The 12150-nt window shown below is 38.3% G+C and overlaps 1 protein-coding gene across 5 annotated transcripts in view; it reads right to left on the bottom strand.

Moving 5' to 3' along the window:
• Positions 1 to 3842: 3842 nt before the first annotated feature.
• Positions 3843 to 12150, bottom strand: part of MGAT5 (alpha-1,6-mannosylglycoprotein 6-beta-N-acetylglucosaminyltransferase) — a 232371-nt gene continuing 224063 nt past the window's right edge. For all 5 annotated transcript variants that reach the window (XM_075117780.1, XM_075117781.1, XM_048869222.2 and 2 more), the window contains one exon: positions 3843 to 11870. In XM_075117780.1, coding sequence (XP_074973881.1) covers positions 11672 to 11870 — 199 coding nt within the window. In that variant the 3' untranslated portion in view covers positions 3843 to 11671. The remainder of the gene's footprint in view (positions 11871 to 12150) is intronic.

The following is a 12150-nucleotide window of genomic DNA, read 5'->3' as shown; positions in this document are numbered from 1 at the left end:
AGGAACTAGCACATGAAATTGCAAGCCCATTAGCAAAAATTTTTAATGAATCTGTAAACTCAGGGGTTGTACCGTATGACTGGAGAATTGCTAACATAGTTCCTATTTTTAAGAAAGGGAAAAAAAGTGATCCGGGTAACTACAGGTCTGTTAGTTTGACATCTGTAGTATGCAAGGTCTTAGAAAAAATTTTGAAGGAGAAAGTAGATAAAGACGTTGATGTCAATGGTTATTGGGGCAAAGTACAAGATGGTTTTTACAAAAGGAAGATTGTGTCAAACCAACCCCATCTCCTTCTTTGAGAAGGTAACAGATTTTTTTGACAAAGGGAACGCAGTGGATCTCATTTACTTTGATTTCAGTAAGGCATTTGATACGGTTCCACATGGGGAATGATTAGCTAAATTGGAAAAGATGGGGATCAATATGAAAACTGAAAGGTGGATAAGGAATGGTTAAAGGGGAGACTACAATGGGTCCTACTGAAAGGTGAACTGTCAGGCTGGAAGGAGGTTACTAGTGGAGTTCCAGGGATCAGTTTTGGGACCAATCTTATTTAATCTTTTTATTACTGACCTTGGCACAAAAAGAGGGAATGTGCTAATAAAGTTTGTGGATGACAGAAAGCTGGGAGGTATTGCCAACACAGAGGAGGACCGGGATATCATACAGGAAGATCTGGATGACCTTGTAAACTGGAGTAATAGTAATAGGATGAAATTTAATAGTGAAAAGTGCCAGGTCATGCATTTAGGGATTAATAACAAGAATTTTTGTTATAAGCTGGGGATGCATCACTTGGAAGTAACAGAGGAGGAGAATGACCTCGGAGTATTGGTTGATCACAGGATGACTAGGAGCCGCCAATGTGATGTGGCCGTGAAAAAAGCTAATACGGTCTTGGGATGCATCAGGCGAAGTATTTCCAGTAGAGATAAGGAGGTGTTAGCACCATTATACAAGGCACTTGTGAGACCTCATCTGTAATACTGTGTGCAGTTCTGGTCTCCCATGTTTAAGAAAGATGAATTCAAACTGGAACAGGTACAGAGAAGGGCTACTAGGATGATCCGAGGAATGGAAAAACTGTCTTATGAAAGGAGACTCAAAGAGCTTGGCTTGTTTAGCCTAACCAAAAGAAGGGTGAGAGGAGATATGATTGCTCTCTATAAATATATCAGAGGGATAAATACCATGGAGGGAGAAGAATTATTTAAGCTCAGTACCAATGTGGACACAAGAACAAATGGATATAAACTGGCCATCAGGAAGTTTAGACTTGAAATTAGACGAAGGTTTCTAACCATCGGAGGAGTGAAGTTCTGGAACAGCCTTCCAACGCCACCAGTGGGGGTAAAAGACATATCTGGCTTTAAGACTAAGCTTGATAAGTTTATGGAAGGGATGATATGATGGGATAGCCTAATTTGGGCAATTAATTAATTGATCTTCAACTATTAGTGGTAGATATGCCCAATGGCCTGTGATAGGATGTTAGATGGGGTGGAATCTGAGTTACTACAAAGAACTCTTTCCTGGGTGTCTGGCTGGTGAGTCTTGCTCACATGCTCAGAGTTTAGCTGATCGCCATATTTGGGGTTGGGAAAGAATTTTCCTCCAGGGCAGATTGGCAGAGGCCCTTGGGGTTTTTTGCCTTCCTCTGCAGAGTGGGGCACGGGTCACTTGCTGGAGGATTCTCTGCACCTCGAGGTCTTTAAACCACGATTTGAGGACTTCAATAGCTCAGACATAGCTTAGAGGTTTGTTGCAGGAGTGGATGGGTGAGATTCCGTGGCCTGCGTTGTGCAGGAGGTCAGACTAGATGATCATAATGGTCCCTTCTGACCTTAAAGTCTATGATTCTATGATATTTTGATTTCCAGTTAATTTTTATACACACACAAAAATCAAAGTTCAAAAGAAAAAATTAATGGTAATAAAATGAGAGATTTCTCTTTTATATTACATGAAAAGAAGCAAATTACAGTTGTTTATAATTTATTAGTACTGATCATATGTGTGGGCAGTTTTACAATAGTAAACATAATATTGACAAAAGAGCTGGTCTTAATTGTATTTCTAAGTAGCTTTTATTTTCACATTTTAGCACTGCCAAAAAGGTTAGCACTCCCAAAGAGAATTCTATTGTCCCCACCAGATGTACAGGGACAAACAGCAACAGAGAGATCTAGAAAGCACCTCCCGCAGCCTCCCCAAAGTACATTAAATCCCTCCTCAAAACCTACCTCTTCTCTGAGGCCTACACATTCAGATAACATACCTTCCTGCATACCCATGTCTACAACCTACTTAAAGTTATTCTTGGTCTCCCTCAGTGCATGTTGTTGGATTTTGCCTATAATTATAAACTCCTTGATAGATTAAAGGCAGAGGCTTGGCAGATCAGATTTGAAGGTACTTGTGGCCTCATGGAAAGTGACCTGGGAACAAGAGTGAAAGAGGGAAGCAAAGCATAAGGTCAGGTGTGCAGTTTCAGCAGGCAGAGTGAGGAGAACAAAATAGGGCTAGCGAAAAGAGAGCAGAGAAGAAGGGATAGACTAAGTTGCACAGGGCCTTGACCATGCAACAAGAGCTAAGAAGAAATGGAGTTGGCAGTCTCATTCCAGTCCCGAAAGACAAACATCTGCACCCCCCAGAAGCCATCATGGAAATTGACCCTAATTGGAAAACTTGTTGCTGACTTCTGCAGGGACATCAAGAAATGAAAGGGAATGGAGAGTGAACTACCCTCTCAGCAGAAGGGTAACAGCTGAGGTACATTGACAGGGTAGCATAAGAAGTTTGTGCAGTAGAGATTTGGTGTTGTGCCAGTTTCTGGATGGAGGACTTCAGTCTCCAGAGTGCTCAATGTGGCACCTATCATCTGTGGTAAATTCACACTCCAAATCTCTTTAAACATACAACAAGCAGCCTACTAGTGATGTCACATAACATTATGCAGGAAATTAGACAGAAGGGGCTAGATCCCCATCTGGTGTAAACTGATTTAACTCCATTGATGTCAAAAGGAGATACGCTAGTTTAAACCAGCTGAGCCTGTCGCCTAAAGTTTCAAGCTTGGTCACTTGTTCCGTGGAGTGGTACGAGTGAGAAAGTTGCAAAAGAAAATTTGTAGAACGCTCACAAGCTCTTTAAGGTCTGAAATGTAAATACATAGAAAGTCTCCTTAAAATAAGGTGGCATTTGACCCAAGAGATCATAGCTCTTCTTCTGGAGCTACTTGGTTTATTGTGCCAGTGAATACCTGCCATATTAGTCTCTTAAAGCCATAGCAACTCCACTGCACTGTTCCCTCTAAGCTGTGTGCGAGCACACAGATCCTAAACCCCATGCACACAGTGAAACACCGCACGCACAAAAATTTGCACAGAAGCACAACAATTTGCACAGAAGAAATTTTTTGCACACATGGCCTGTCAAAAATTAGAGGGAACATTGCTCCGCTGCCACATTTGTGTAATAAAAATCCTTCAAGAATCTGAGGACATTCAGCTACTGATGTGCTTTCCTCAGATGAAATCTCATCTTTTCAATTTGTATTTTTAGCTTGTTTTGCTAAATTTCGGTAAATTAAAAATACCAGATTTTATACCCCTGCACCCCAACAAATATCTCATGTAAAGAACTGGTTCCCTAGCTGTCTTATCTGCCAGGATCCATTTAGACAGAATTATTTACTGTTGTTTAATCACCTTTGAATAGAGGGTTTCATGACAGAAATATGGGCAGCTCACTAACTATTGCAATGCAAATCACATTGCTGTGATCCTTGCAAAACTGCAGTGGTGGAATTTCCATTTAAGCACATATACAATCACAAATCCAAATCACACAAGAAAAAGTTTATTGAAAAATAAAGTTCTCCCTAGTTCTCTCTACAACACCAAAAACAAAGTGTAGTTCTATGCCATTAAAATACACATTCAGACATTTACATATTTTTAAAGAATCCCATCCTAATGAATTTCAGTAATTTGACAATATGTTACCAGCCATTGCAACTTGTACTATGTGAATCAAACCGCTTGAACCTAATATAGTGGAACACAACCATTCAGAAAAGCAAATAACTAAATTTCAAGAGATAGTTAAAAACAAAAACAAATAATGTGAGCCTGACCCTGAAGTTCTTGTGTACATGTAAATCTCCCACTGACTTCAAAATTTTCTGAGAGAAAAAACAACAGAATTAGGCCCTTCAAAATACTTCATTATAGTTTTTAAATTTTCTTGAATCGCTTTAGAATCTTCCAGGTAACATTTCTGACCCTGGTAATTTCCTTTTCCATTTGACAAATACTACATTTCCTTGTTCCTCCCTGTATTTATTAGGGAGAACAAACCAACGTGGTTACTTTCTTTTATGGTCTCCAGCATCAATAATTACAGCAAAAAATTTGTTAATGAATGCAGCAAATTCATTCCGGGTATAACCCTACTGAAGCTAATGGAGTGGCAGCAGGGATGAATTTGGCCCATGTGTTTTGTGCTCTTATGAGGCTTGATCTCAAGGTGCTGCACACACTGTCCTGATCTTGCAGAGTATTTAACGTTTAGCAAATGGGTAGGCCCAATCAACTCAATGAGGCTATTCACTTGCTTAAGCCATTGCTTTGTTGGATCAGGGCCAGTGTCCAGCACCTTGAAAGACTGAACCCTTGATACACAGCCAGCAGAGGGTTGGAGTGGATTTGGCCCTATGCTTTCTAACAGTGACACCAGAGAGTTAGTACTTCCGGTGTGATGCAAACATCTCCTGTCACAGCAGTCAATGGACACATTGCCATTAACTTCAGTCGGAACAGGAAGGGGTCCATAATATTGCAATGCTGCAACATGCACCCTTATGATCCTAAAGAACTTGTGCAAATGAGTAGCTTTACTCACACGGGCAGTCCAGTTTAATGCTGTTGGACACACACTGTCAGTCTAGACCACCCCTAGTATTAATGTCTCCTGCAGACAGCAGACAGAAAGCCATTACAGATTTTATAGTAAGTGGATTTTTAAAGCAGGTTTTGTGTTTGGCATGTTGAGGTTATTCCAATTTTATTCCAATTTAAAGCAGAGCAAATACTGGGTCTTAACTATTTGACAATGTTACATTAATTAAATTAATGTTGAGTTCTTGAAGGGTTAGAGTGGGTCTGCTGACTCAAAATAGTATTGCGGTTTTTAACAGTATTAACATAAAAGGACTTAAATTAAACTTAAGCCATGTACAAGTATAAATAAGAGGTCTGTGGTGGCTGGCCTGTGTGAAGACATTTATCTCTGTGAGCAAGGCTAGGACTGATAACTCAATGGGAGACAGCCAAGCTTCAGCCATTTGCATTTGCTATACATTTCCTACAGTCTGCACTCATGCTCAGGAGCCAGTTTGCTGATCTTGTTGACACATTCTTATTCTATTAGATAGCATTATACTGAAAAGTTTTAAACAAACTGAAAAAATATTTTTCTATAAAGAAGTTTAAACATATGAAGGAAAAGATTTGTTTCAACAACAGATTTTAAAGCAATATATTTAAATATTGGATTTACAGTAACAGCCATACATTTATATAAAGGCTTCCTGAGCCTTCCCTGTTCTTGTTCTAAGCAGACTGATGCCAATTGAAAATCTCATTGATTGGATCCACCCCAAAGACAGTGGGACAAAGGAGAACTAGAAGTGGATGTAGCTCTGCTAATCAAGAGCTGAAAGTGAAGTGGCTGTGGCCCACATATCAGAGAGCAGGGGCCATGCCAACAAAACTAGTACGTCTGAATAAAATCAGAGCTACAGCAAAATAACTCATCACTCACTTCCCACTTAAAGATTGTCATAGGAGGAGTCTGTCACCTGTGTTTTTACTGAGAAACTGAAACACACCCACAGACCTGGTGAATGGATATTTAAACAAAACTTCAACCTATTTAAAATATTATATGCACATTTTTAAATAAATGAGGTGTCATGGCAGAAAGATGCATCATAGCAGCAGTGAACTATTCAGAACCATTTATGACTGATAGATGCACAAGAAGCCTATCATTGATAAAAGTAATTTAAAATGTGCAACCTTTATCCCATTAGAATCAAACTGTTAATCCTGTTGATCAAACTGTGCCTCCTGTTTATTAAAGGGAGCAGCTGCTTTCTTAATTTGAAGAAAACAGAATGGATGGGGTGGATGCAAAGGCTACCAGTATCTGATCCAGCCTCCTTTCAAGTCCTTTTCACCATTGACTGATGGAAACAGAATCTGGCCCTAAATACACTGTGAGCCAGACATACTTGAGAAAGCAATTTGGGCTTGTATATATTAAAAACACAACTCTAAGCTTCCAAATCATCTATATCACTTGGGTAAGTCAGCCATGTAAAGGGGTAGGGCACACTAGCTGTTATGTTGCACTGTACTATGCATTTTCAAAGTGGAGTACAAGCTAAAGTCCTCACACCACCAGGCTGAGGTACGCAAGCACGCTAAGTATTAAAACTGTACTGTACAGAGGGAAAAGAAACAGGTTAATGACCCGACTTTCCATTTGAAGTCAATGGAAGCTGTGGGGACTAAGAACCTTTGGGAAAAAAAAAATCAGGCAATAAATGACTTACAGAATGACGCAGAAGTCAGTGATGGAGCTGCAACTGGAACCTAGGAGTTCCTAGCCCCCCGTTTCCAAGGTCAGTCCACTAGATCATGCTACTTTCTCACTGAAATTTGATCATAAGCTATTCAAAATCTCCTTTTCCTGCAGGAAAGACAAACATTTCTAAATTGCCAAGAGCCTGCCAGGTGCTGAGTACCCTGAGCTCCCTCTCAATTATGGACTCTAATTGCATAAAGTCAGATAGCCATGAAAAGCAAACGATTGTATTCTGGCTAGTAGTTCCAGCAAATGAACAAAATATTTTCAGGCACCCGGACTCAAGTCTATCTTATAGATCCCCATTACTGAAGTATCTGACTGCCTCACAATCTTTAATGTGTCTCTCCCATTTCCTTGACAAACTCACATTTGGCAATTTTAATAGCTATTTCTGGCTCTTCATTGTCTTCTTGTGGGGCATAGTGGATCTATTTTGCTCCAAGGTCATTAAACAATAGAGCTATGTTTAAATATTGAATCCCAATGCACTACCTTCCCATCAGACCACACATATTCAAAGGGATAGCTCAGTGGTTTGAGCATTGGCCTGCTAAACCCAGGGTTGTGAGTTCAATCCTTGAGGGGGCCATTTGGGGATCAGGGCAAAAATTGGGGATTGGTCCTGCTTTGAGCAGGGGGTTGGACTAGATGACCTCCTGAGGTCCCTTCCAACCCTGATATTCTATGATTCTAACAAAGGATATTACATTTACAATGGGTTTCAGAGTAGCAGCCGTGTTAGTCTGTATTCGCAAAAAGAACAGGAGTACTTGTGGCACCTTAGAGACTCACAAATTTATTAGAGCATAGCTCATGAAAGCTTATGCTCTAATAAATTTGTTAGTTTCTAAGGTGCCACAAGTACTCCTGTTCTTTTACATTTACAATGGTGATTCTTTTATGTCTTTTCCTTCATATTTCTAGACAACTTTCCACTGCTATTTAAAAAACATTTTAGAAGTCACACTTAGTATTTATATAGCAACAAGTCCTTTTTTTAACCCTAAAATCCGTGTTCCATTATACTTGTTCACACAGTGCCCACATTCTAAACATCCATCTAAAAATAAAAAGGCACATAAACATTAAATATTTGCAGAAGTAACTTAAATCTGACATTAAGCAACACACACAACTGTAACTAATAAATTACAAAAAGAGAGAAACAAAAAGACACACAACCATAAAGAAAACTAAGCCAAATATGCCAAAAGCGTATCTAATTATACATGTGCAAATCAACTTGCATATATGAAATAAATGAGGTTTTTATTGGCATTTTTAAACAGTGTATATTTACCAACTTTACCTTTCAAAGGCAAGCCTTTTATGTTAACCGTAATAAATTATGTAAATTCTTTTCTCAAGTTTTCTAATCTCATAGGAATAAGATTTTTCAAAAATCAGGTCACACACAAAAAATACAAAAGTTTAAAACAAAAGAATGTTTTGATTTATGACAGATATGTTTATGAGCTTATAATATGGTTGTTATACTTCAGTTTTGACACACCTGATTTCCATCAATTACTGGTCAGGGTATCCAAAACTAATTCTTGCAAAAAAATGAAGTCTGAAAAAGGAAGTGCGAGTTTCAGTGACAAAGTTACATTAATGAAATCCCATCTTATAACCAATCATTCTTCCACAAAGCCATCATTCAAGTGCAGTATGTGGACTATACATTTATTATTTAAGTAAGAGGGGAAAGACTCAGCTTAATCATGGAGTCTAACAGAAGACTGTGTGTCCACATTTTAGAAAAAATGGGCAACAATTTTAGTGAATGATTCATAATTTCTAAAATAATACCCTATGCATCTGCCTGAGTGCTTACTTGCAGAATGGAGTGTTCAGTTGTTTTACAAGAACCCACTTGCTTATAAATTTAAAGACTATTACCACAGAAAAAAAAACAAAGTATCAGATTTAGTGAATCACTATCCATTTAAATGTTGATAGCAACTTCCGTTTTTTTCTATCCAATAAGTCTTCAAGGCAAGCAAAGCAGAAATTTGAAAACAAAGAATATGCATATGCAGAAAGTTATCTCCCATGATCTAACATGCTTTTCTCTTTCAGAAAATAAAACTGAAGCTGCACATTATAAGAGTACTTTTCCTTTCGAGAAAAGAGTTCAGCATCTTCAAGATTTGGACATAACAAAACAAAGTCCTTGGAAAATGTCTCATATTGGGCAGGACTTTTGAAGGGAACAGCAAAATTCCCAAAATTTTCAGTGGGAGTAGGATGTAGCCCTACTGATTATTCCCGCCCCCGCCCCAGGTCCAAAATTTTTTTTCATTGATTTCTGCTACTGGAAGGAGCTTAATGGTTTTCTCTCTCCCCCTGGCCTTCCTCCAATATACAGTAAAAAAATTCAGTAGCTCAGAAATAAACACAAATACTATAGAGATTATAACTCCCCCTGCTGGGGTAAAGACTGCACTGACAGCACTATATTACTGAATAATACAGTGCATCAGAGATAGCAGTAACAACAAACTAGCAGAAATCCTCTATCCTCAGTTTTTAGAGGCAAAACAAATGGTATTAAGCCATTCAATGGTAAGAAACAAGCAAGTGTATATTTACAGCTTAGTGCTTTTTAAAAAAAAACAACAGCAAATGGTTTCTAATTGTTATGTTACAGTAGGCATGGTGCTTTGGGTTGTTTAAGCACGCTTGCACAAGTCTTTATTGCCAATGTATGATGTGATGTTCCATCTAACTTATTACACTTCTGATTACAGAAACTCAGGTTGCATCACAAAAAGTCAGATTCTGTTGTCACCAATAAGTTAATGCCAGATATAAGGCCCAAACTGGTGCGCATATTTTCTTTAAAGCCTGGGATTCTTCTGGCTGTACTCGTATCATATGTACAGGAATATGGAGAACACCTAAAATGAACTGCTGAGGCACCTCAGATTCCAATTCTAAAAAAAGCCAAGAATCAGAGTTCCCTGGATATTAAAAGCCAATGCAAACAGCATCCATTCTGACTGAGGGAATGCCTGGGACACTCCCCAAAACTGCTCAATTTCTTTTCATACAAAACTATGCCTCATAAGTAACCAGTTATGTTCTATTTTTGCAGAATTATTGCAATTACAGAAGCTTTACTATCATTACATCCCAGTTATTATTGATAAACACTGCTGCCCAGGTTTCTGCCATATATGCTTTCTGGATACTCAATCATTTAGACACCAATTTCTATCTAGTCTGCAGTACTTGTTACATCGTTTAACAATGAAATGGGAGTGTTGAATTAGGGAATTGAAACATACTTGAAATTACACTCAAATTGGAAACTGAACTTCTACGTTTCTGTTAACTTCTCTTGATAATTTGACTGTTTCGGTCGTGTTTCCCTTATTTGGTCTTTGGTAGGTCATGAGAGACTTCAATACTCTCACACGGATAATGAATGATGGTTATAAAAAAATAAGTGAACCTGATATAGTCTAGAGAAAAATATTAAAGTGCCTATACTTTCATTAATGGAGAGACTGGGTAGTGCTTGTTAAATCTTCACAAAGGGGGAAAAAAAATCAAATTGAGGTTTTTCAACTATGACTGGGAAATACCCAAGTTTTAAACCTGCAAGCTATGGTCTTTTTCAAATCCTACTGCAGACTAAGCAATTCATTTCCCTCTAATTTAACGTAATTTTTCCCAGCCACGAACAGTGCTTTCAAACATGTCACCTTGTGCTGCAAAAAAATAGAAATTTACTCTTTAAAAAAAAAAAAGAGATACATGTTACTATTTAAAAAGATTTAGGTTCACTGTTCTAAACAAGTCTGAATTTCAATTCAAACTCTTGGTAATTAACTGTAGTTTTAAAATATATCCCTGGCTCGCCTATTTAAAAAAAGGACTAAGAATCCAGAAAAGCGATCAACAATATTTTTCCTAAGAAGTTTTCCTTCTCTCATAATTGCTCTTTAAAATATCTTCCTCTTTAAAAACAGAGCTTGTTATGAAGACTGTTCACATTCCTATGATACAGAAAATTATAGTTAGTTGATCCTTTCTCCGTCTTGCAGTAATGTTTTAACTACTGTAAGGTATAGCAAACTGAGGATCAAACAATATTGCTCAAATGATGCAGAATACTTTTTGCTTCACACAGTACTTTGAATAGGCAGACTACAACAGAAGCATGGGCAAATTCCAAGGATCACTCTCGAAACAGACCCAGTAAACTGATGATGACAAGTCCATTTTAAAATGGCCGTGTTTTTCCACGGCGGTTCCACACCAGAGTAGGTCACAATCATAATCAGTTCTCAAGCAACAACAGAATTTGTCACACACTGGCAGCCACTGATCCTCACATTCCCAGAGCTGCCTGTTTAGAGTGCTCCAGGTACAGTAGTTGTGATGCCATCGATACCTTGTAGTACGTGAGGATTTAAAAAAGGACTGGGAGCAAGCAGCTATATATTGTTATTTGTGTTACCTTGTGGTTCCAAGTTCTTGTGAAATGCACCATTTTATAGCCATTCAAGCTGCAGCAGCACCCAAAACAGTGCCCCAATAATAAGTGTAGTCCTCTCCCCCACCCACCACGTGCATTTTCCCCCCATTTTTTTACTGGAATGACGTTCAGATTCTTAGCTGACGATGACGGGATGTTTTAACTTGTTAAAAAAATAGAAAAACACTTGTTTCATCCAAAAAACAACAAAAAAAAGTTTGATGGGTCTGGGAATTTTCTACAAACTGTTCTTGGCAATGATCTCCAAATTGTTACAAAGCATGGAACTTTATTTCTCTTTTCCTTGAGTAGGTGGAAGATTTCAAAGAGCTCCACTGCAAGTGTTCACTTAGAAAAAAATAAAAATCATTTAGATGTTCGTTATGAATCCCTCTTCTCAGAGAATTCCGCTTGGCAGCATTTGCTCGGCCTGCAGCAGACAATTGGACAAAAGTGCAGGAAGTATAAGTAGTTCTCTCAAAACCACTTTGTTCATCCCAAAACTAAAGCAAGGTGCTGCTGCTATAGACAATCTTTGCAAAGTGCAACCTGTCCCTTATTATAGTCCCTGCAGGGGCAGATTCGTTTGTGGTTTGGATGGGATCCCGCACAGCTGAACAGCAAAAGATCGCCTTGAAAAATGCAGTGTTTCTTGCTTTCATCAAAAGATGGGACCACGATATCATTTGCAGATTCAACAGTTTGGCATTCCACGTTATACCTATAAAGCAAGACACACTTGTCTAAGTCACATTCCCATCATTCATTTATAGCAATTCAGGTAAATAATTTTCACTCCTAAGACGATAGCCTTACTATAAAAAGCTCAAAAAAACCTGAACTAGAGCAGTAATTAAATCATACCATGATATTACATCACACAGTTTTCAAGTAAACACTCAGCCAAACAGAAATAGGCTAATATAGATCACATAGTAACTGCTGGGTTATAGAAACAGCCAACGGGCATAAACAGAATATTAGTCATTTTACTTTCCAAG

Source organism: Caretta caretta, chromosome 11 (assembly GCF_965140235.1).
Source record: "Caretta caretta isolate rCarCar2 chromosome 11, rCarCar1.hap1, whole genome shotgun sequence".
Taxonomy (NCBI): domain Eukaryota; kingdom Metazoa; phylum Chordata; order Testudines; family Cheloniidae; genus Caretta; species Caretta caretta.
Note: the sequence above shows the minus strand (reverse complement) of the source record. Positions and strands in the feature narration are given on the sequence as shown.